At 40.0% G+C, this 25,871-nt stretch overlaps 1 protein-coding gene across 2 annotated transcripts in view; it reads left to right on the top strand.

Annotated features, from left to right (window-relative positions):
* tbc1d1 (TBC1 (tre-2/USP6, BUB2, cdc16) domain family, member 1) overlaps positions 1 to 25,871 on the top strand; it is a 49,915-nt gene that overhangs the window by 21,460 nt on the left and 2,584 nt on the right. For both annotated transcript variants that reach the window (XM_053336994.1, XM_053337003.1), the window contains 16 exons: positions 60 to 149; positions 253 to 357; positions 2,028 to 2,160; positions 3,262 to 3,353; positions 3,923 to 4,039; positions 4,307 to 4,432; positions 4,667 to 4,815; positions 5,559 to 5,819; positions 7,467 to 7,600; positions 13,378 to 13,578; positions 16,762 to 16,923; positions 18,652 to 18,810; positions 20,053 to 20,153; positions 20,327 to 20,470; positions 21,595 to 21,754; positions 23,705 to 23,874. In XM_053336994.1, coding sequence (XP_053192969.1) covers positions 60 to 149; positions 253 to 357; positions 2,028 to 2,160; positions 3,262 to 3,353; positions 3,923 to 4,039; positions 4,307 to 4,432; positions 4,667 to 4,815; positions 5,559 to 5,819; positions 7,467 to 7,600; positions 13,378 to 13,578; positions 16,762 to 16,923; positions 18,652 to 18,810; positions 20,053 to 20,153; positions 20,327 to 20,470; positions 21,595 to 21,754; positions 23,705 to 23,874 — 2,304 coding nt within the window. The remainder of the gene's footprint in view (positions 1 to 59; positions 150 to 252; positions 358 to 2,027; positions 2,161 to 3,261; positions 3,354 to 3,922; positions 4,040 to 4,306; positions 4,433 to 4,666; positions 4,816 to 5,558; positions 5,820 to 7,466; positions 7,601 to 13,377; positions 13,579 to 16,761; positions 16,924 to 18,651; positions 18,811 to 20,052; positions 20,154 to 20,326; positions 20,471 to 21,594; positions 21,755 to 23,704; positions 23,875 to 25,871) is intronic.

Raw genomic sequence — 25,871 nt, 5'->3', positions numbered from 1 at the left:
TGTAACGCTCAACATACATGAGTCTAACTGTGTTGTCTGTGTTTTTCTTTCTGTTGTAGATTGGTAGGTCGCAGATCTTCTTGGTTAGTCCAGACACTAAAAAAGTTGCCATAGAGAAGAGTTTCAGAGAAATCTCCTTCTGCTCACAGGTATGAAGCTCTGGACGTCTACACAAGTTTCTGTTCTTTGTTTGTGTGTGATTGTAAACCTGTTCTGACTGAGTCCTAAAAACATCTGATCATCTCTTTCCAGGGTATTCGTCACGTCGATCACTTTGGCTTCATTTGCAGGGAGACAGTGGAAGGAGGCAGCTGCCACTTTGTGTGTTACGTCTTCCAGTGTACAGATGAATCACTGGTGAGATGGTGCTGTGTGCATTCTTACTCTTTTTGTGCATGTACTGCCCCTATTTTTTTATCAGTGACAAAGTTAGCAAGGTACAAATCAAAGTTGTCACCATCACTTGCCCGTATGAAGATTGAAACAGGTTTTGCTGGCTGTAATCATTCCTCCTGTTCATACTGGACACATGAGGTCACATACCTCATGTGTTTTATAATGGAGTTGGTTTTTAGGACGTGTGGTACAAGCATGTCGGAAATCAAATGTGTTTATAGTTGTTCTAAACGGTTTCACACAGAGGGGGAGTGAAAAGCCGACCATCACAGAGAGGAGGGGGAGGGCACAGTATTGTTTAAATATTGAGATAACGGTGCATATTTTCAGATAGTCTCTGCTGGACGGCAGTTATAGCGTTACACTTGTAAAAATTGACAGAAATAAGTGAGAGCTAGAGAGAGAAACCCTGCTGACTCCTTTCTTACCTTCGCCCAGCTGGCCAATTGTTGTGTGAAGTGTGTGTGAAATTCACTTTGTCTGAGGTGTGGTGGGAGGGAGTTTAATGGGCTTTTCCACTGTCCAACAAGCATGTCTGAAGGAGTATACAGCTACCTCTATTCAAATTATGAGAATATCTTCCAGAGTTATATCCTTTTTAGAGCACAATTCCCTGTTTGTGTTATAATAACGCCACTGTAGCTCAATAAGGAAACACTATCCAGGGAAAAGACTTTTAAGATTTGAAGATATTCAATTTATTTGAATAACCCAGATATCTGAAGCCTGTTATTAGCTCCAGGTCAACTTTTGAATCAAAACAAGCACTCTGGATGACTTCACTCACATTGAAACAATCTGCTAATGGCCAGTATGAACAGCAAGAAAAACCAGTTTGAATGTTTTTATGGATACCTGACCTTTTACGCTTGAACATACTTATGTGCATTTCCTGTAACTGTCATATGTATATCTGTATATCAGTGTTTAGCTCTCAGTCATATTTGATGAGCTCACTCAGTTTAAGTCAACACTTCCCAAGTGATTTGAATTGAAGCTGATTTTCCACCAGTGTTTTCTGTCAGTCAAGATTAAACACAACTCTAATTCTTTAGACCTATGACTGTAAAAGATGAGTGCATCTGTGCTCTACCAAGTCATGATAGACTAAATGGTCTGATAAATCGCCTCGGCCATTAGATGGATGTTTTGTGCTGTATAATAGTCAGCTAATTGTGCTGTGTGATTAGCTTATACTAGATAGAGACTTGACAGAGTTGAAATAATGAGTCATTCAGTCTGCTTTAGTAAACATCAGTAATTACATGTCTGTCACTGCTGCCAATGTAAACTGGGCATCCAGTGGGGAAAAAACTGGATATTCTTCTCATTGTTGTGTACAGTGTATCCCTGTATGGCAATACATTTTTGTTTTTCTTGCTATTTTCCACTACATAACATTTTAGCCTAACATGTGCTCATGTTTGCAAAGGCCCAGATTTCCTACTGCCATTATTAAAACTACTTCTGTAACAGGAAAGTGGAACACAAATGGTTCCTAAATATATAACATTTATGAATCCTTTGTTTAATAATAGATGTGTTCAGATTGTGGAAGATGTTGATGTAAATTCACACTGGAAGAAGAAAAGTGGGAAATAATATACAAGGACTGTTCTCTACTCTTGTAGGTAGACGAGATCATGCTGACTTTGAAACAGGCATTCTCTGTAGCAGCCCTGCAGCAAAATGCAAAGACCCAGAGTCAGCAGTGTGACAGCTGCCCCATGCAGCAGCTCCACAGACTGTGTGAGAGAATAGAAGGTAGGAAACTGTCTGCGGATTACTGTATGTGTCTGGAAAAAATCAGGAAAATGAATAACATATATACATTTACATACACCTGAAGGAGAATATCTGTTTACATGACATTTTTCATTTGAAATCCGGTAAATAAATTAACAATTTTATTATAGTTTTTATTAGTAGAAATAATAATAAAATATGTTGGACACATTAACATTTCTTGTGAATGATATGGATAAGAGTTAATGTTTGTTACGCAGTCATCAAACCTTCATACAAAAAATTTCACAAGTCACCTGACTCATGTGGCAGCACAAATAACTTAGATAATAATATTGTGCTATGTGTGCTTGGTTAGTATCTATTCTTCATGCTGTTTCATAGTTGCTGGTTTTCACATTTCAAGGACAAACCAGCTGGTCAGTGCACGCTTAGAAAGACATCCAAAATGTAGCAGAAGTATGCAGCAACATCTTGAGTTTTCTCTGAATTTACAGAGTAGTGGGACTATAATGTTTTATGTTTTGCTAAAGTAATCAGTGTTTTGTGAACATAATGATGTATCACTGTGGCTAGTAAACTTTTCATTTCTAACAAGTCATATCCAAATTAAGATAGCTGCATCCCGAAGGCATAAGGCATAGTTAATATTATGCTGCTGGATTAGGTAGCTTGAGATATTTGAAAAAACACCACTGAACCTCAGTACCTGCCATACCCATAGGGCGGCTGTGGGCAGGAGGTAGAGCGGTCGTCCTGCAATTGGAAGATTGGTGGTTCGATTCCCGGCTCCTCCAGTCCACATGTCGATGTGTCCTTGGGCAAGACACTTAACCCCAAATTGCTCCCGTTGCTGTGCCAACGGTGTGTGAATGTGAATGAATGTTAGATCCCTCTGATGAGCAGGTTGGCACCCTGCGTGGTAGCCCCTGCCATCAGTGTATGAATGTGTGTGAAAGGGTAATATGACATGTCATGTAAAGCGCTTTGAGTGGTCGCACAGACTAGAAAGGCGCTATATAAGTACAGTCCATCTACCCTACAGACATACACATACTTTATGTAAAAGTAATGTGAAATGAGACTAGCACAGTGTTTTTACTCTGTATTTGTGTTAAGGTCTGCACCCACCTAAAACCAAGCTGGAGCTTCAGAAACACTTGGCCACTCTGGACAACCAGGAGCAAGCGTCAGTGTTTGAAAACACTATGGTAATGTATTAATTTTGTCCGTGCACCTGTAGGGCAAGTTGCAAATTCCTAAGATACCCTTGGAGGTTACTACAACTATCAACGAACCAGTCTGTCTGCAACTTTAGTGAAGTACAACATAACTGAATCACTGTGGAATCACAAGTTTTTTCATGTGGCATTTTTACACATGACTTAAATATTTCTGCCACCTCATCTCTGTTTATACTCTTTGGCTCCCTCAATGTTTTTGTCTCTGGATTTGTTTGAGCATGTGCCTCAATTAACCATTGGAAATGAATCAACTATTCTTTATACCTCTTGAAGTTATTATCTATCATTGTAGCTTCAGGCTGATGCACAGTGAAAGGAGACATTTTAATAGTGTGTTAAGAGAAGAATGCCTTTGAATATTTGTCTATGATTCAACTGACATCTGCTGGTGATGTAGCTGAACTGCAACACTGCGGTGCCTCTTTGCACAGGAGTTTAAGCTGTCCCAGATTTCTAACATTATAATGAGAACCTAATGTAGAAAAACATAAAAATTTGATGTTAAGTCAATAGTATTTTGTGTTTGTGTGTACCAGAGGGCTCGACCTAAGAGTGACCAGGAAGAAAATGAGCTGATAATGGCATCTTTGAGGAATCTATACGATGAGAGACAGAAGAGCCATCAGCACACACTGCCTGGGGACAGTAAACAGGTAACTTGTCTGTGTATTTTATGTGCACATAAACATTACAATCTGTCTCTTCTTTTATTGCTCATTTCTGTCTCTATTACATTTATGATCTGTGTTTCCTCCGAACTGCCAACAGCTCAATGACAGAATATGTCACCAAGTGGATAGATGATAGGATACAACACATAGCTGTCTAATAAACATGTGAAGATCTCCCTTTCTCTCTCTCACTGTATCTCTTTGTCTGTCTGTCTGTCTGTCTCTGTGTCTCTCTCCATGTACATGCAGGTGTGTGAGGAGGCAGCTCCAGTACCAGTAGAGGCACAGCAGCAGAGTAGCAGTCGGCAGCGTCTCGAACAGTTCAAGAGCCGAGCAAAGCGCTCACTCACTGAGTCCCTGGAGGGCATCTGGAAGGTAATAATACTCTTTCTGTCTTGGTTTCTATGAAAGTATGCACTTGTGATTGTGTTATAGTAGTGCCATTACTTTGTATTACATTAGAAAACAGTAGATAGTTGTTTTATTATTTAATGAACTTAATGAAGCAGTGTGTTATGTAATGAGCGCTTTTCAGTTCGTGTCCGGGTTCGTTGTCTTTGGTGACATTTAAGAACTCATGTGTAAACTTAGTGTGTTTGTTCTTGGCAGGGAAGCAGCAAGGCCAGAGCTCAGAGGAACAACAGTGACGGAAGTGACAGCAGCTCTTCCATTTGTACTGTCAACAGCAGTCAGGAGCAGTCCTGTTATGATGACCCCCTCCCTGCCTCCTCCCAGCTGCAACCCACCAGCCCCCTCAGGTAAACACGCTTAAACAAGCATGCACGCACACTGACTCATATCATGGGTCAGAACAACCAGTGCTTGAAAGGCCACAGCAGTTCTATATGTTATACTTAGATTTTATGATGACATTGGCATGAATGTGACCTGGACTACAGGTGTCAGCTGTTTTTTCATCAAAACTATCAACAGCAGCTCAGACCGGCCCTCCCAATACAGTGGCATCAGCTCACAGGGCCTCCTTGGGCTCAGCCATAAAATAATGTGGCACAAAAGGCAAACTAGCTGCAAGGTCAGGCAGAGGTCAGTGCCAGATAGATGGAAGTCAGAAGTTGGGGCTTTGGTGCACTGACACCTGGCTACGAAAACTGTTGGATGTGAAATGTCACATTTCTTGTGGGAGACAGGCCAAAGCTAATGCAGAATGTGGAGAGGAAACCGCTACATATAGTTATGCTCACCTCTATGCAAAGCATCGGGTCTGGTTCTGAAGTCCTGGATATGGGCTGGACTCTCTTTTGCCAGAGTTTCCCAGAGTGAAAGGAGCCAGACAAGCCATATTTAAGCATCACTGTATCACACCACCTGGTGATGAGGTGGATCAAGCAGTGGGGGAACTTTGTAGAGAAGCTGCAGGACAGACCCGTAAAACCCAAAGATACTGAGAGTGGGAACTGTGATTGTCTGCCTGAGGCCCAGGTCCATTCAAAATATATTGAGATTAAATAAAGCTTATATTTTTCTTTTGTCATCCCCTCAGGTGCCACAACTCAACAGGAGACCTGAAGCGTCTTGACACCTCTCTTTCCCTTTCTCCTTCCTCATCCTCTTTACCTGGAGATGCTCAGCCGCAGGGCTTCCGTAGAAGGGCCAGCACCTTCAGCCATTCTCCGACTTCCACCTCAGCAGAGTACTCACCCATTCACACAGTAAATCACAAACCACAGGACCCTACTGCTGCTACCAAGCCCAAGCTCGTACGACACTACTCTGTCAGCACTGACACTCCACACCAGAGCAAGTAAGGAGTGTGTGTGTATGTGTAGACAGTTAATATGTATATCTAATTTAAAATGATATGTGTTAATATGTAGCCTTACACCACAGTCTTTAAGGTAGGTATTTTTATGCCTTTCTCATTAACAACTTTTATCCTGGAGCACAAGGTTTTTTTATCCCTTTTTCAGACAGCTGAAACATGCAGCATGTGCTGCACACCGTTGTTTACAGGACATTATTAGTTCATAAGTGTGGATGCTCATAGTTATTGTTCTAAGTGTGGGCAGCCTTTTACAGACCTAAAAACATATATAGATCCATCACCTCTCTGCATTTAACTGGTGTATAAGATGCACCCCATTTTTAAATGAAAAAAATTGTAACAAAGGTGTATCTTATTTACCAGTTTTTACAAAAATGTCTTTGACCAATTGATTAATTTGTTCATTATTGCAGCTCTGCTCACAATACTTTTGATATTCTTAGAAAAATGCAATTAAAAGTAATGTGGGTAGCACGATCAAGTAGGTGAAAAACTTTTAATTTTACTATTTAAACTTCATCCACAACCAAAGAGTCTGTAAGAAACATTTAAAAAATGCAGACATTATGTCATCACATACACTGTGTACTCCCATCTCTACTGTACCTCAAAATACTTTTTCGGTCATTTTCTTTGCTCTTTTTCTTCTTCTTTTTTGTGTTTTCATTCTTTTTTCAGTGTCTTTGACTTTGCTTGCTCTTTTCTTCTCTGTATTTGCACTGGTTGTCAGACCTGTCCCATCCGACTCCACCCTTCCTCCTGTTCCTCCCTGCTCTTCATCCCTCTCTCCTCTGCTTCCTCATCATCCTTCCTCCCCCTCTGCTGGAGCCAGGTTCAATAAAAGGAGGTGAGAATCCTGCATCCCTGCATTACTTTTCAGTTCAACTCATGCAGCATCTCTTTTCATGTCAATTTAAAAGATTTATGGCTTCTTCTGGCTTGTTTTCCACATTATTGTGTAAGGCCCCGTTAAAACAAAGCAACGCTAGAAATGAATGAAATTACAAAGTACACAAGAATACCAAAGTGTTTTTTGTTGAACCCCTTGTGACTCACTGGATGCCAGTTTTAGAGGTGATTCAGGCCACGTCTCTTCAAAAGTAGAACTATTTTTATCTTCTCTCACCTGAGCATCATAACACAGAAACACGCCCAAATGCCAGGAGTTATACTCGTATTTTGAAATAAATTAAATTAAAATACATTTCTCTGAAGTGATTTCTCTGTGTGAACGGGGCCTAAGTTTCTCTTTTCATGCCCTCTTTGCCTCCTTTTTCACCTCCATCTCTCCATCTCAGTCCTCTTGGTGGTCTGCGGGCTCGTCTCCACTCCTCCTCCTCTGTCCCTAATTTTCTGAAATTTCAATTTTTGGCTCCTGTCCAAGAGAATGATTGCAGGTACACACACATACACCAAGTAATCGTGCACCTTAGTGTCAAACACAGTGATCTGTACTCCTTGTTTCATAGATTCATGTAACAGATTTTATGCCTGCATGTTCATTTGTGTGTGTGTGTATACAGTGTAGTATTGCTCCTGCCTGTTTAATATTTATATGGGCATACTGTGTAAACCTGTGTGTGTGTGTGTGTGTGTGTGTGTGTGTGTGCTTGTTTGTATTTTCAGTGATGTAGCGGCCCTGTCCACACCAAGTGCAGCATGTGCGGTGGGAGAAAGCCCTCTGCGCAGCCACCGTCACTCCTGGAGGCAGCAGATCTTCCTACGGGTCGCTACTCCTCAGAAAAACACAGAAACCAGCGGTAAGAAAGACAAACACATTTCTCCACCACTGCTCATTGGCCCTTGAAGTAGGGCATTGACTTATTGTCATCTCTGTCACTGTAAAGATATATATGTGTGTGTGTGTGTGTGTGTGTGTGTGTGTGTGTACATATAATATAAAACATTTTTTAACAATATGCATAAGTAATGTGGTATATGTAATTTAAATTTCTACTACATAGTGTATGTTATTAATGCATCCGTTGTACTAACACCCTGAATATATAATAATTAAAATACTTGCTATATGCAAGAAACTTAAATTTGAAAAATCTTGGAGGTCATGAGTGCACTCTGATCATTATCCCAGGTAACAAGAGAGAAGATGCCAGAATAACATCTGGCTGCAAAGCTGAAACCCAAAGTTCACTGATATGGTGTTTTAGACCAAAACCTAATTTTGTTTGATGAAATAGATAACTTGATCATCATCTTCATGTAACTGACTTGTACCCATAGTTTACCAAATCATTTTGCACACCTGTTTGAGATTATTTGCCTAAGTAACAAAAATACTGGCTTTGTTTTCTTGTGAACGGGTCGGTGTGTATATAAGAGGGTTGGCAGGTGAGATGTTGCATCTAGGATTACTCTTCATGCTCCATTTGTAAACTTCAACATGTCTTCTTCCAAGGAAGCAGGCAGACCCTGGTTAAGAAACCTGTGTAAACACACACTCTTATGTGTTTGTTTTTGCCTCATATCCTACCAAACTAAAAAGGCATGCGTAAGACACTTCACACTTACTTTGACACCTGAGCTAATATTAAAAATAACACTACATGCAGACAGTGGTGCAGTAACAGAGCCTTTCCACTCTGTGTCACTCTTTCATCTAACGTATCTAACGTGACAGTTCATGTGAGTTTAGAAGAGAGAAAGAGAGTGGGAGATCACGGATCAGTGAGGGATCAGTTTACTTTTGCTCTGTCTCTCTTGTATGAACTTGATATATATATTAATATGAACTATTATCACCACTCTGATGGCAGTTGTTTTTCTCAAACTGCTGTCTGTGTCACAATCAGTACGATCCACTGCTAATTTTCACAACACTAAAATTTTAAAAAAGTACATTGAAAATGTGCTACTATCTATAAAGTATATATTTATAAAGAAAGCTAATGTCATTCCCAACAAAACTTTTCACCAATGTTTTAATGTAAAGTAAATGTAATCTGTAGCTCATTTACATCATCTCCATTGTTATCAAGATGTAACTGACTTACATGCACATAAAAGTTTGTGAAGCTTGTGTCGATTTTGGAGCTTTGCATTTTGCAGAACTGAATGAGCATGTGTTGCTCTGTCTGATATTATCAGATGAAATTTGCCCATAGAACTATTGAAATGTTTGACAAAGGTCTGAAATTAATTAAATGTATAGAGAAGCCTGGGACCTGTTGGGTCTGCCTGGGAATTGACAGTCCTGTCAAATATTTTAGAGGTGTGATGGATACAAACAGAAGGGTGTTTTACATATAGTGTAATATTGTTTAACCCCAGGTACTTTTGAATATCAACTTGTATTTCAGTGTATATCACACAAAAGTGTGGGTGTGTGGAGAGGTGGTAATCATGCTTGTGCTTACACGTCTTGAAATCCTGCATTTCTGATAATTATATGTACTGTGTGTGTGTGTGTGTGTGTGTGTGTGTGTGTGTGTGTGTGTGTGTGTGTGTGTGTGTGTGTGTGTGTGTGTGTGTGTGTGTGTGTGTGTGTGTGTGACACAATGAGTGATGACAGTTGAGATTGTTGGGTTGGTCATGCTCTAAAGTCTGTATAAAGAGCAAACAGTAAAGAAAAGAACTCCTTTAAGGAAAATATATGATCCAGAAACACTCATGTAAAAACATGTACACACAAAGTACTTACGTTAGGCACGGAAAGGAAGTAATTTCTTCTGATAGTTTGTTGCCGAGTCATATAAGCACTGACTCACCTTGTAGCGTAGAGTTTGGGCCAGTTGGGATTTTCATTGACAAAAGTCAGACAGTTTTACTCTCCATTATCAGGGACTGTAACAGGGATTATTGTAGCCTTCAAAGGGGGTGATGTTAGAGTGTGTGTGAATGATCTATTGGTGTGGTTAACAGAAGTTTAAAAATGTTCTAAAAGATCTTTTAAAATTTCAAATCTTTCATGAAAAAAGAGGCCTATAGATGTTGGTCTTGTCTTTTTACAGTAAAAAGGAGAAAAAGCCCCACGTCACCAATATGAGTCAATGGAATTACCCTAAATGAACTAGCAGGAGCACACAATGCCTACGATGCCATTATAGTTTGGACTCTAAGCTGCACAATCCTGTTCATTTTTATTCAACCTAATATTAATCACTTGTGTGGCTGCCATTGCTTATTTGTCCAGAGGAATAGAAAAAATAATGTCAACACAGCATGGGGAATAATCTTAATTTTAAAGGGGCAAAAATCAGTATTTACTATAATAACAACATATCAAATGACAATGCGTAATGTGAGAATTGTTACTCATAGTGATGAACCTCCAGAGAATTATCTGCCGACTCTGCACCTCCCCCTGAGTTTCAGCTCGTTTACTTGTTTTGATTAACTCTCAGCTCACAGCTTTCATAGTGTCGTTTTTGGCTGCAGCCACCTGCTCATCACCACACAGTAAACAGTTACAACATAATGGTGAATGAAGTGGAATCAATTAGTGACTAAAGAGCCAGATGTTTCCCTCCAGATTTAGTGAGACCAAAACGAGAACTAACGAAGAGTGAATATTGGACTTACATTTATCTTGCATAATAATGTTGCTTCATTAATGCTGGGTTTGTAAATAAGCAGCTGTTTCCTAACAAGTTCAATATCAACTTCCCTCAACAACATCTTCCTTCCACATGCTGTTGCAGCATGTACAGTAGCACATGGAGAGAAGAGTAAAACAAGTTTAAAATTAAATATGGTCCAATGAATCATAAAAAGTCTGGAAAAAAATCTACTAAAAATGTTGACACATTTCAGGTATTTCTCAGAGAGGATGAGAGGGTGGGAGAGCAATGCCACGTGAACATGAAGAAGCAGTGGCAACAGTATAAAAAGCTGCTGCTGGTAGTAATGCCATAATAATATTATTATAGTGGCAATAAAATGAATCTGTTCATTCATTTTTCTCCATGAATTCAAATGGTGACAGAAGGCTGCACACCGAATTGACAACACATCGACGTCAGACACTCGTCCTCCTACAAACCAATCCATGTCAACTAGGCCCATGTTGGTTATGATGACAGAATGTAGGTTCTTTTGTGCTCTTACATAGTTGTAATGCGAGACCAAAACTAACGTGATCAAATGTATGCATTTTGACAAATCATGGAACTTGGTTTGGTCTTTCAAATGTAAAAAAAGGCCCTTAAAAACACACAACATAGGACAATGACAGAAACAGCACTGAACTGTAAAGAGGAGCTGTTGTCACTATAAGACTCGCTCAGTGAAACAGGATATTTACAAATCAGCTACTGTGTGGAGAAAGCCAGGCATTGCTGATGCCTGCTGTGTTTCATGCAGCCACTCGGGGGTGCCAAAGATTTTAAACATTGTGGCTTTAAGGGTGCACTCCAGGCACATTTTTATACTGATCAGTTAACATCGCTCAAAAGTTTAACATTATAACATTCAGAAGTTTATGAATCACAATGTCATAAGTGTAACATTTGAAGGTGTTGCCACTATTATTTCGTTTTTGTTTTTTGGGTCTAATAAATGCAACGTGGAATGTGGGATTAATGTGACCTTTTTATCCGCCTCCTCAGTGATTGTGTTCTTCTGAAGTAATTAGCTAGGTGTGAGCCTGTCATAGTACATTAAGTTCCCTTTACAAATCAAACAGGTAAACAGCTGGTATGACATCAATCTTTAATCTTAATTAAATCTGCACCTGAACTTTTATTTCAACAGTCATATACCGTGACGTGCTTGACAAGCACTCTCTTTTAGCTGGTCAGTGTCCCAGCTTAATGCAGTACTTGGGTGTGTATTTATGTGTGTGCCTGCATACATGAGGTCATGGGTGTGTCGAGTGTGTGTGTGCGCGTGTGTTTGGGGGGGGGGGCCCTCAAGGTCATGTTGACAGTCCACACACAGACAGCGCCAGAGGAAAGCGCCAGTCTTGTTGACCCACTTTGCATGTTTGAGAGTATGTGTGTGTGTGTTTGTCCGTGTGCGTGCGTGTGTGCTTGGTTTTGGCTAATTTGGAGTGTTTACTCAGGGAGTAGATTGTGCCACTTTGTGCAAGAGGGTGTGTGTGTGTGTGGTTATTTTGGCGTTAAAACATGGTTTTAGTATTAAAGTTAGGCACACATTGGAGTTCTTGTGGATAAGGTTAGATTAGGGTAAGGGGTTTTGTCAGTAGAGAGAGAGAGAGAGAGAGAGAGAGAGAGTGTGTGTGTGTGTGTGTGTATTCAGTAGAGTTTTGTTAAAGCGGTGTAGAAGACAGTGTTTGTCTAACATGTCTTTCTTAAGAAAGTTCACCCTGTATGTGTGTGGTGTGTGCATGCACGTTTGCCTGTCTGGTATGTCTTGACTTCTTTCATTACTTAAGAGTCATATGTTTGTATAGTGACTGTGCTGTCCTTGAATGTCCCTGACGCAGACACAAAGGCATAAATTAATGTTAACATCATTTGGCACAAAGACCACTATAGGCATCATGTGCGTGTAATGTGTTAATGTACAGTCTGTAGGTTTGTTTTTTTTAGTATTCAGTATCAGTACACACTTTGTTATTAATGTGAAGGTGTGTCCAAACGTTTGACTGGTTTTGTATATTTTGAGAGATTCAAAGGGTTACGTGTCTTACATATTTTTGATTTTCCTGAGAAGAGTTTTTGGAAAGATTAGCATCAAATTTACATACCTATGTCAAACTAAGCTGCGGGTGCTTGTGTCTGTATGTGTGTGTGTGTGTCTGCGTGCGTCTATGTGTTTACGATCAAAATTTAATCTTCCTACGAAGTGAAAGAGAAGCAAGTGCTATCAGGATAGTTGTTATGTCCTTCCTCTAAACAACACAGGGTATTTTGAGGTTTGGGATCCACCCTGTACTTTGGGGTGGAGTCACACAAACACTTTTTTTTTTACTCTGCATGCGTTGTAACCAACAGTGTCAAATGTATCTATGTTTAGCATTTTTCTTTTTATTATGCATGAGTGTCCAAGGGATTGACAGAGAAAAGAGGTCAAGCGGTCTCTTTCCAGTTTTAACCCAGTTGATATTTTCTTGTCTGGGTTCTACAGTACATTTTGCCCATTTCTCACTCTCCTTTGTTCATACTTGCAAACAAATTTAAGCATTAAAAAATCATTTTGAAACACTTGAAGGATGAAACACTGGATTAATTGGAGTGACAATAACCCATTTTCACCTCTGTAATCCTCCCAAGAATCAGTGTGTTTTGACATATATCATGTAACCACAAAATTGTTGGTATAATTCCAGACAAAGACCTTTGAAGCACAGAAACATCAAATGATCACTCGTTAATTGAAATGTATAATCGTAACTGATCACTTAATCACATACTGCATTATGTTAGATTATACAGTACTTCTTTTTTGACTGTAGGTTCATCAAACTAACTAAATTATCAAATTGTTTGTTTTTGTGAGTATTTATTCTCAAATTTCACATCACACATTTCTTACATTTTCTGTGTACTTTCATCTTCTGCTTCAGTGGAGACCTAATGTTGCACAACAACGTAAAATTATCTGATATGTCTTTCAGAGAGGGGGGATTCCTGTCTAGAGGGGGGTCGGGTGTGTGCGGGCCAGGTGGTAGGTGGAGGAAGTGGGGACTCGTCCATGAGGGTGGTGCCTGAAGAACGGACAAAGAGGAGCAAAGAGGAGCTGAGGGAGCTCTGGAGGAAGGCCATCCTGCAGCAGATCCTACTGCAGAGGATGGAAAGGGAGAACCAGAAACTGCAGGGTGAGTGAGATGGATGAAGGGTGGGAGAAATGACTATCGCACCCACCTATCCACACAGAAACAAACAAATAAACGCACACAATAAAGTCTTAAACACCAAAAAAATACAAATAAGCTTCACAACAAGGATAATTGTGTAATAGCTCATTACCATCAATAGCAATCACATTCTTGCATATGTATAGTAACTATACATTTTACTGCTGGCTGGTCTTACAGAGTTATATTTGATTTGTTGTCTGTCAGCATGATAACAAGAGCAGCAGCTTTGTTTCATTTAACAGTGTTGGCTTGGCATCACTCACTTTGTAATGCAGTTGAATTACATGATGAGTTGGTGTCTCTAGAAGCTCCATAGCAAGACAAATAAGTCTTCTTTAATCCACCTCTGGCATCCAGCCTTTCCAGATGTGCACTCTCACACACACAGATACAAAGCAACACACGGGGCAGGTAATTGACTACACACCTATTTTTCTTTGTTTATATTTAAACCCCACCACAAAATAACAGGTTATATAATATATAGGTCTGTGCGTGTGTGTGTGTGTTTTTGCTGGTAGAGGCATATCTTAACAGTGTGCCAAATGCACCACCTCTTTTCTGACCCAGTTGGCACATACCAACACACACCTAAATATGCGTCACACCTCTAACTACCTGCATTTTACGCAGGTCATTAATTCACACAAACGCAACACTTAAGCCACTGCACACATAGACATTAAGGGTGTGGACGCATAGAATGTGGGTCAATGTTGATGTAAGAAAATCAAGTGCGGGCAGGAACTTCGCTCTGTTCAGCCTTACATGTACAGTACACACTCACAGGGATAAACACTTGCTGTACACATACTATACGCTCTAATATACACATCTCCAGGCTCTTGGGCGTCTGTTACTTAATTGTATTTTATTCCCCTCACAGGGTGCGCTCCACCTTTCTATCTGTTATTTGGGTCTGGGTGGAGCTCAACTCCCTCTCCTCTATTCTCTCTGTTTATCTTTCTCTATGCTGCTTGGTTTATGGGTCAACTGTGACAGTGTGTATCTTTGTCAGCTCCAGGGTGGAGTATCCTATCCTGTTGTGTGTTATCAAGGGTGGAGTATTCCGGCAACAGAAAGGCAGAGAAATAGAAACTAAGGAGATATTGGAGTGCGAATGGCTTGAGTGTTAACTGGGCTGCAGCCAATGAGTGTGTCCTGATGGACTAGACTCTACTTGCTCCAGACAGCTGATAAGACAGCAGAGCCACAGCCTCTCCAATAGCATCTATTCTTATTCTGGGTGTGTCAGCTATCTGCTCCATCCAAGTTCCCTTCCTTTATTCTCCAGAGTACACCTTCCAGGTCATTCCCGCTACTTTTCTGTCTTTGATTGTAGAGGCTTTGATATACAACACTTCATAACAAGTATTCAGACCTCGTGAGATGTTCTTAGTTTATCAGACAAGTTATTTAAAATGATTTTATTCTCTAATGTGAATTCTAGATGAAGCACTTGTGACTACCTTTTACAAAGCACTGAATTTTCTGACATTTTAGTTAACGTGTTATATGTAAAAACACCAGTTACTTACTCTAAACCTCATTAGAGTTGTGGTGTTTATCATAAATACCTCAGTTTAGTTGTAGACACATTTTTCTGATCTGTTTTAAATACATTTGGCTAAGTCTTGCTGTTTGCTACACACCTAAATTGAAAGTTTGAGTGCAGGTTGGAACAGGAAGTGGCTTGCTGTCTCCCCTGTCCGGTAATGATGATGTCATCTTCCCAGCTCTGCCAAGTTGCAGCTGGTCACTGGGTGGATACCACACATGAGCCGGAAAAGGGTGGAGAAGTCCACAAGGAAAGGAGGGAGAGAGAGAGTGAATGTGGTTTACAGACGAGACAAATGTGGGATTGAATAAGAAGAAAAGAGTTGAGTGTCGGAGAGAAACAGAAAGAGAAGAGATGGGCTGTGGGTTAAGAGATTAGGAGAGTGGAGAGAGGAAGGGTGTTGTCAGAAAGAGAGGAACAGATGAGGGGCGCTGGGTGTGCCCTCACCTTCTTTGATCAGTGGTGTCAACATGTCGCAACGGAATTCACAGTTTGTGTGTTTCTGTTGAGTTTATATGCTGCGTTAGTCTTAAAGTCATGGGCCAGGCTTTCCCCGCCAATTTGATCATTCAATGAGAATAATATGACAGGGCTTAATCAAAATAAGTTATCCAAGGGGCCTATCTGACATTCCTTGATTTTTCTCCCTGCCTCCAAATTAGAACATGATTAGAACTAATTAAAACTGTCAATCTGTTTTTCATCTGGAGTGTTTTAACATGTCATGTAGCTAGATGATTTCTTCTAGTTGTGTGATCAGACACACAGATCTGTGACCCCGCTGCCCTCTGATGCTACAGTATGAACACAGACATTGACATTAAAAACAACCTGCAGCACCGCTCCAGCAGTTTTCTCACACCTTGTAAGCTGATTCTGACAGTTTGAGCCATTTGTCTCCAACATTTCCCACATGAAATTTCCAAATAAAAAAAATTAAAAGGTATTCTGTTTCTGTCTTTGATTCATTAACAAGAGTCTTATAAATCCTGCATCTTGTACCCTAGATGATGATTGACAGCCTCACACCTTTTTTTTTTTTTTTTTTTTTTTTTGTCTAAAACTATGTGACTATATGTATTTAAATGTATTCTTCTGATCTTAACAGAGGAGCTCATTGAATTGCTGCAGTTACATTTTCTCATCTACACTGTTTTTATACACTGTTGTTATTAATTATTGAGATGATATATTTGGGTTAAATTGCCATCTACATTTCTCTCAGAATTATTATGTCAGTTTTGTGTCTGATTATTTAATTTTGTCAAATATTTACATTTTTAATGACAGGCTTGAGTGAAGACCTTGTGAAAATCAGTGTCAGTATGAAAGTGAATGAGTGCAGCGACTGATGTTGGTGCATAACAAAACTTGAAGGTAAACATAAAAAGTACAGGGCTACAGGGTTTGGTGCTCTGTGAAGAGAGCGGCACACTAGTGTCTGTGCAGGTAGATTTAAATAGCTTAAATGAACTGCTTGCAAAAACACACAAAAAAAAAAGACCACCCACGCACCCCAAGACCAAAGGGCACTGGGGCATTCACATGATTGATGTATACTGTCTGTGTTTTCATGTTTGTAGCCTCAGAGAGCGACCTGCAAAACAAGCGCCTGAAGCTGGACTATGAGGAAATTACTCCGTGTCTGAAGGAGGTCACTCTGGTGTGGGAGAAGATGCTGGGAACTCCTGGGAGGGCAAAGGTCAAATTTGACACAGAGACAATACATGCTGCAGTTGCACAAGGTACTCCTCAAATACATACTGCATATCAGTTTTTCTCGGAAATGTTTGCTTTTTTTTTTTAAATCACCAGGTATTTCCAAATATTGACCATAGCTTAATGTATAAAGCTCCAAAATGGAAAATATGCATTGTAGCTTTTCTCTTTATCATCTGCCTCTGCCCTTTTCCCAAATACAGCAAAAGAAAACGGCATAAATTCCAGTTTTCTTTTTTTAATCCAGTATGACAGTAGACTGGGTGTGTTTTTCTTGAGCAGCTTCACCCCCAATGTGCACTTCTCATTGTCAGGGCTTTCTGTTCTGTCCATTATTTAGTATCAGCATGTTCTCCAGAGAGGACAGGCAGGTTATCTCCTATGCCCCCGGTCTCAAACGTAACAGTAGGGAACTAAAGTCCAGAACATAACATGCATACAGAACATAACAACCAACAAATAGCAGCATTGCTGGATCAGGCTGTGCTTGTACTGAGTTGCTTCCTGCTTTGAATTTGTGTTGATACGGCAATAATAAATTCTTATGCTTAACACATAATTGTGGGTGTCTCTACTGGTTATCTGTTATTCTTTGACTGATTTGATTGTGAAAAAGATATCGGAGTACAAAGAGATCAGAGCACATTACTCCAGTTCTAAAGTCTTTACACTGGCTCCCAGTCAGCTATAGAATAGACTTTAAAGTTCTGCTACTGGTCTACAAATCACTGAATGGTTTAGGTCCAGAATACATGAATGACATTTTACTGTAGTAGAATATAAACCCAGTAGAGCTCTGAGATCTACTGACTCAGGTCAGATAGTTGAGCCCAGAGTTCAAACTAAACATGGTGAAGCAGCTTTTACACAACTGGAACAAACTACCAGCAGAACTGAAATCAGCCCCAACTGTGAACATTTTTAAATCCAGGAACTTCTCCTGTGCTTATGATTGAGCTCTTTTAAAGCACTTTAAATTTTAATCTTTCATTTGCCCTGTATGTCGTTTTAATGGTTTTAAAGCAAATCATTATTTTATGATGCAACCTTATATTTAATGCTCTATTCTAGTATTTTATTTCTCTCTCTTTCTATTTTTCTGTACTTTGTTTTTATTTATTTATTGTTATTAGTGAGGGGGGTTTGTGTTTAATTGTATGTTTCCATGTTTTTACTATTATATAGGATTTTATTTTTATTTTTTAAATTGCATGTTTTTTTGTTTCCAATTCTTACTGTTAAATGTTTGTTTTATGTAAAGCACATTGAGTTGCCATTGTGTATGAAATGCGTTATATAAATATAGCTGCCTTGCCTTGCCTTACAAAAACCCTTTTGTAATCAGGGAAAATATAAATATGCTAAACGCAAAGTCCACTTACAAAGGCCTCCATTACTCAAGCTTCAGGGGAAAAACATTGTAGAACTCCCCTCTCCCATCACCATTTACAAACCTTTTCTCAAGACAGAGAGAAAGTGCTTTCTGAAAATCAATCTCTCAAACTAATTACTGGGTGTGACATGAGGTATCTTGTACAGTTGAGGTAAAGCAGCTCTGAAGTGAGCTGACGTCAGATCTCGGGATTTGCATTCAACAGGCACATTCTTTAATGGGTCAGGAATGATGGAAATTGTTTTAGCAAGTCCTGCACCTGCACGGCTGTCAGTTAGTATGTTACTGTCTAGCACCACCTTTACACTACTGCACCCCACCCAGCCGCACCCTTCTCATCTTCATCTCTCATCTCCCGCAGGTGTCCCAAGGCAGCATCGAGGCGAGATTTGGAAGTTTCTCTCGGAGCAGTACCTGCTCAGGCAGACGGTCCCCTCCCGACCCCCACCCAATCACACTCCGTACAAAGAACTGCTGAAACAGCTCACCTCGCAGCAGCATGCCATCCTCATAGATCTCGGTAACGTGCACACACACACACTCATGATTTAGGGGCTTTTTGAGCTATTTTACTGTATGGAAAGAACTGCGTACAAACCCACTCCACTTTAACAGTCGCACATATATTTAATTCAGCAACATATTTTAGATTCAACATCGCAGTGTTTCAGAACTCACTTTTAACACTTTCACCCTCGAACGTTCCCAACACCTACACCCACAAACCCACACACACAATACTCACACCCCACCCATGTAACACCCCTACATACTGTATACACATCTATCCTCCTCTGTTATTGCTGTTGTTCCTGAGTCTTTCATCTGCCTAGCATGTTATGTACGCTACATGAAAAGGGTGGGGACAGTAGTAGCAGTTGTTAACCTGGGCCAATATAAAGGTGTTATATACTGTTGGATAAAAGCGTACAGTGTTTATGATATTGAAGCATCAACACAACAAGGCTTTGCACCTTTTAAATATCCAAAGCAGCCAGTTTAAGTGTCAGCAAGAGTTACACAACAAGGTATAGAATTTAGGCTTGTGAAGTTCAGCACACCCACACCCAACATTTGGCGCTTAGAACAGACATACACACTTTTCCTCAAGGCAGAGGAGGGAGCCACGGCATTATCTTCACAAACATAAATCCCCCAGGGCACATTCCACACTCACACAGTCGTCATTGTTTTCTTTCAAGACTCACTGTCATACACACACTGTAAGTCAAGAGGGCCTCCGTCCTTAAACACACACACACACTCACAGACATACACACACCTGCCAATTACCAACCCATCCACAGTAAGAATGCTCTTTTACAGATCTCAGGCCCTCATTATGTTGTCATTCTTGAAAGGTGGATGTCCCATCTACCTTTACATGTTAAGCTTCTGAAGAAGAGTGTATGATCTTGGTCTGAAGCCACATTCGTGTGTGTATGAACACATTGTAAGCGTGATGACTTGGAACAGTTTGGCAAATGCGTGCACTGAGCTCCCTTTTTCAACCTCAGCAGCAAAGTGTGAAGTCTAGCATCCCGAGGTGAAGTTCAGCAGGGTTGATGCTTTGCTCAAACATGTGTACACACTCAGAGGTTTCGGTGTCTAATAGATTATTCTCAGATTGTTTTTACGAGTATTTCAGATGAGATCAAGTTAACAGAATCTTATAAATTGTGTTATTGCTTTTTTAGTTGTATATCAGTTTGATCACAGTTGTGTTGCATACTAAAAATCTCTCCCTTTTCTTGTGTCTCAGGTCGCACTTTTCCCACTCATCCATATTTCCAAGCGCAGCTGGGGGCAGGACAGCTGTCTCTGTATAATTTGCTGAAGGCCTATTCACTGCTGGACCCTGAGGTAACATTCATGTTGTGTTTATGGCGTTCATTCTTTTTCACTTTCTTGTTTGGGTGTCGGTCTTTCCTGCTCCTAAATAAACTAAATGGATCTGTCATCTGTCTTTTAGGCCTAAGCCTATTTCCCCTGCCCTGTTTGCATAGATGTCAAGTTTATTTTTGTTGTTCTTGTAGGTGGGCTACTGCCAGGGCTTGTCCTTCATTGCAGGAGTGCTGCTGTTACACATGGGGGAAGAGGACGCCTTCAACATGCTCAAATTTCTAATGTATGACATTGGGCTCCGGAAACAGTACAGGCCTGACATGATCATCCTGCAGGTAAAATGTCTGCACACACTGTGCCTCTATATCCTTGGTTCCATAGTACATATTTATGAAAACATGGATCTGAATACAAAGCAGAGGACTGCAGGTCACCATCTCTTTATGTCCATTTATCAGCTTACGTCAGCACTGATGTCATTACGAGGAAATCACATTCCTCATTTCTGTTTCCATTCTTTTTGTGTCTAAATAAGGTAACAAATGTATTGTTTAAATATCCCCTCCTCAGTAATGTGAAAAAAGTGTCAACCTCTGCTTATACATCATTCTGCACCATGAAGCTTAAATATCCAAGTGAACAACAAGAAAAACACATTTTTGACTGGAGGGCAACTTCAGTAAATAACTTCAAACGGCGCTCCATTATTGCTGGGGTTGAGACATGACTACTGTTGCTTTGTTAATACTTGATGCAAAGGGATATGGGTGTACTGCCATAGATACCTGCGGCACAGCTTTGGAATGATTGTTTAGTTGGATTTGATTGACTGATGACGCGACTGTCATGCTAGACAGATCAACATTATGTGATCAACAGGCCTCCAGACTAACTTTCACCGATCCCAAAACTGGCCCAAAAAACTATTTTTAACATTCCAAAAGTGAGAGTAAACCATCCCAAACAAGGTGCAAATTAAATATTTTATCCGTGGCTAGTGAATGTCTAAATTTTACCAGCCACTTTTTTTTTGGCTGGTGAGTGAAGTAAATCTAGCAGCCTCTTGCATGTTTTACCAGCATTTGGCCGGTGGTTGGTGCTTTTTTTGTGCTTTGGTCCCAAAATCAAAATGTAGTTATTATCATCTATAGTTGTCAGTTGAATAATAAAATCACCATTAAAATGTTGAGGAAATAAATAATTATGTTTATTTTGCTCCATTCAAAATGCTCCGTGTCGCATTGATGTACAGTGACGGACTTAACTATGAGCAGCTTCTCGAGGCCCGCCCAACTAAAAAGGCCCTAAACAGCTATAGTTTAACATTTCAACCAGATCCAACTTTGAATCTATGTGTAAAATGATAATATGGCATTCTGCACATACTGTACACTCAACTGTATCCTCCCAGTCCAACCAGTAAGCAAAGCTGTCTGTGTCGTGTTCGTGTTCATGCCAGATTCAGATGTACCAGTTGTCACGGCTGCTTCATGACTACCACAGGGATCTGCACACCCACCTTGAGCAGCAGGAAATCGGACCCAGCTTATACGCCACCCCCTGGTTCCTTACCGCCTTCGCCTCACACTTCCCCCTCGGCTTCGTGGCCAGAGTCTTTGGTGAGTTAAACAAAGTCTTTAAAAAAGCTCTGCAGGAAAGGTGCAGGATGGTGGAGCTTAAACCAAGATGTTTAGATTATCTCTCCCTCTCTCCCTTGATCCCAAATGATGGAAGAGGGAGGGAAGAGGTGGTGCAAGATGAAAATAAGCAAACAATTATGTAAGGGGCAAGAAGAGGAAATAGAAGATTCAGAGAGTAAAACACTGCATTAAAAAAGTTTAGCAGTAAGGAGAAGAAGATGTTGTCAAGAGTTTTATTATAATTACGGCTGCAACTATGAATTTTTTTCATTATCAATAATTCATAATTAATTTCGTTTTTGATTAATTTTTTGGTCCAAAAACATTTAAACAACAATGACAACAATTACATTTTTTTAGTCCATCTGAAGAGTCTGACTTCAGATGCCTGATTTTGTGTGATCAGCTGTCAAAAACCCAACAAAATCCGTTTAGTGATTTTAAATGATTGAAACCCTTACAAAGGAGAAGCTGTAACTAGAGAACAATGGTCACTTTTGTATTGGCCGATACCGAGTACCGATACCAGTGTGTTTATGTTGTACTACGTCTGCATGATTGTGATATGCCTGGCTCAGGTTAAAGCCTTTGTAAAACATGAATGAATACAGCAAATGGAAGCCATTTATTTTTAAATTTATTTTATATAGAACAGTATAAAACAGTAGTGCAACTGCAACTTAACTAAATAAATCTAGGAATATTTTTTTTTTTTAATAAAGTGCAGCCACAATATTGTAAAATAAAAAAGGCAGTTTCCAGAGTTTGCTGCTGCAGTTTGTCCTTCTTTTTTCCCTTAGCTTTGGTAAATTCGTCGTCCTCTTTAGGTTAGCTCCTTGTTACAGGTGTCAGGTGATCAATGCCCCTCTATAACCACAGCTGCCGATGGCAACATAGCCAAACTGTTTTAAGAGCAGCGAAGAAAAAGTGTGTCAGAGCTAACGTAGCTAGCCAGTAAATAGAATCCTATTTCTAATAAATTACGTGGTATCGGATCAGTGCCTGGACTCCAGTACTCACCGGTACCGATGCCAGCATTTTTGGCAGTATCGGAGGCATTTCCGATAGTGGTATCGGAATCGGAACAATTCTAATTTTTACTGAGAAAATAATTGCCAATAGCTATTAATTGATTAATTATTAATAATTAAAACTATTATCAAACTTGGACAGCAGTTTCCTTTGATTATAATGTCATATGCTGAGTCATACACATATTTGAGATAAAATCTTTTAGTCAGATATACGCTGTTGTTTTCCTCTCAAGTGACCTTTTATCATTTATGTAAATACCATCACACCCACAGGCCCGTGTGTGTGTGTGTGTGTGTGTGTGTGTGTGTGTGTGTGTGTGTGTGTGTGTGTGTGTGTGTGTGTGTGTGTGTGTGTGTGTGTGTGTTTCTCTCCCTCATTCCTTCTTTACTGTTTTTTTATGCCTAATTTCTTACTTGGTGCGAAGTCACTGAACCAGACTCACTGGCTCCTCATGCTTATCCGCGCATAACAGTGCGTGTGTGTGCGTGAGCCAAAGGGCATCATCATAGCGCTGTGTAGTCTTTGATATGATATGTGGATCCACTCACATATCACTCACTCTTATTTGATGTCATGCAGTTGTGCCTAAACCATACTCCACCCTGATGCATTCAAAGCACACACACAAATATACACACCTACAAACTCTGTCCATATTCAGCCAGCCTATCTTTATGTTTACGTAAACCTTTTGTACGGACGTCAAACTGCCTATCACAAGAAACCCTTTAAATCATCAATCAACACAATAAGCTTTGTTTTGATTATGAACATGACGTCAAGTCAGGGCATTGAGTAATCACCTATGTCATTGTTTTCTTTCTCTCTTTTCTTTCTCTCTTTTGTTTTTCCCTTAACTCTGACTCCTCCGTCTTCTTCTTCTACTTCTGTCAGATATGTTATTTCTGCAGGGGTCAGAGATCATCTTCAAGGTGGCCTTGAGTTTACTGGGGAGCCACAAGCCTCTGATCCTGCAGCATGACAGCCTTGAGTCCATAGTGGACTTCATAAAGACCACACTGCCCAACCTGGGCCTGGTGCAGATGGAGAAAACCATCAATCAGGTGAGAGAGAGAAGGAGTTAATGAGTTAGTCAGCAAACTGTAACTCTGATTTAAGTACAAAGTAACTCGAATTTGTTAGCATACATAAAATTACAACTCCCTATAACATTTACCACTGTGGCAGCCTGAGTACATAGAACTTCTTAGAAGTTATCTTTAAAATGTTGACAGAGTGTGTTCCTCTCTGTTATTACGCGCTGTGGCTTATGGCCCATCTGCAGTGATGGAAAGTCACTGAGTACATTTATTAAAGTAATGCACTTTACTTCAGATACCATCAGTGTTTCCCCAATAATTGATCTATGGCTAAGCCCGGCCCCCCTCCACTCACTCGGACAATCAACATTCAGTGACAAGTGCTATGGCAGGTGTCACAGTAGGAGACATTTCGCAGGAGGACATTGATGATGTTTGGAGACAGAAAGATCAGATATCATCTAGAAGTCACCAAAAGGTGACCTTACCTTAGAACAGATGTAGACATCCTTGTTAATTGTATTCACATTGAGTTGATGTTGTGGTCTATCGCACAACTTTATCCAAAGAAGACACAGTTGAGATGTGGCTTAGGGAAGGGTAAAAAATATACCTCGTCGCCCAGCCTCTCAGGATACCTTGTGTTGGAGTTGGATGTACACCATGAACACCGTTTGACCATTTTTAAACTTCAAATCTCATAAAAAAAACTCATAAAACCCAACAAAAACTGACTTTTTGTAATGCATATATCTCCTAGTCTTCCTTTTTCTTCTCTATACCCCAACCAGTTGAGTCTGGTTCTGCCTGAGGTTTCTTCCTGTTAAAAGGGAGTTTTTTCTTGCCACTGTCCCCAAGTGCTTGCTCATGTGGGAATGTTGGGTCTCTTTAAAATTAAAACCTGAGGAGTACGGTTTAGAACTATGTGTAAAGTGCCTTGAGATAACTTTGTTGTGATTTGGCGCTATACAAATAAAGATTGATTGATTGATGATTGATTTCAGTGGAAGTGCAGGCAGAGAATGTCCGAGTGTATGGGAATGACTATACGCACTGTGATTGGCTCATCGCATTTGAGGGCGGGACTTAGCCATAGGTCAATTGTACTGAAAAATATACAAAATATTTCTTAATGCCAAAAATATCAATATCAAGCTACCATGATATCAAAGATAAATAATCTCTTTAGGTTAGTTACTGGTGAGTCAATGACCTCTTGTAGCTATAGGTATAAGGTATGTGAGTTGTTGTTCACACTTCACTAAACAAATGTGTTTCATTATAAGTTCTTAAAACTCATAGCTAGTGATAAAGATACAATCTAATTGTTTTATGACTAAACAAGAAAATGGAGAATGATATGCTGCTTGAGTGACCGAGGTTATCGAAGTCAACCACACCCTCTCCTATAACAGTGATGAGAGCAGCTGATGGGTGGAGTATCACTGAAGTCATTTAACCATCACCTCATGCGTATCAGTGTTTGTGGTGGGGAAAAAAAGACAAACAGGAAAACTACTGTGTGCTGACATCAGGCTCACATGTGCAAAGACTCCAAAAACCAACAATCCCAGAGTCATAATTAATATAGTAATATTGTTTCTATGAGTCTGTCTCATGCATGTAAACTGATGTCAACATAAAACATTCTCCATCAGCTCGTACACAGGAAACTGTCAGTTGTCTTTAGATGGAAGGAGCTGACATGACTTTGTCAACCACACCCCAGTGCCACTTATCCTCATTATATCATCTATATGTTGACTGTGCTGTGACTCACAGTTTCACCTGCAGTTAAAAATGGGGCCACTCACCAGATGTGCACAAAACATGTCCTGTTGTTAAATTTCATCAGGCAGTAATGTGGAATTTATAGCTACAAGACAACAATGAGTTGCAAAATCTGTGGAATTTGAGATGTGAAAAGGAAACATTTTAAGGGAAATTCCAGTTTCATACAAACTTTGAAATCTGGAAACATGGTAACCTCGTTAAAAAGGCATCAGACAGGGCAAGAAACA

Source organism: Scomber japonicus, chromosome 2 (genome assembly GCF_027409825.1).
Source record: "Scomber japonicus isolate fScoJap1 chromosome 2, fScoJap1.pri, whole genome shotgun sequence".
NCBI classification, from domain to species: domain Eukaryota; kingdom Metazoa; phylum Chordata; class Actinopteri; order Scombriformes; family Scombridae; genus Scomber; species Scomber japonicus.
This window is presented reverse-complemented; position numbering and strand designations above follow the sequence as displayed.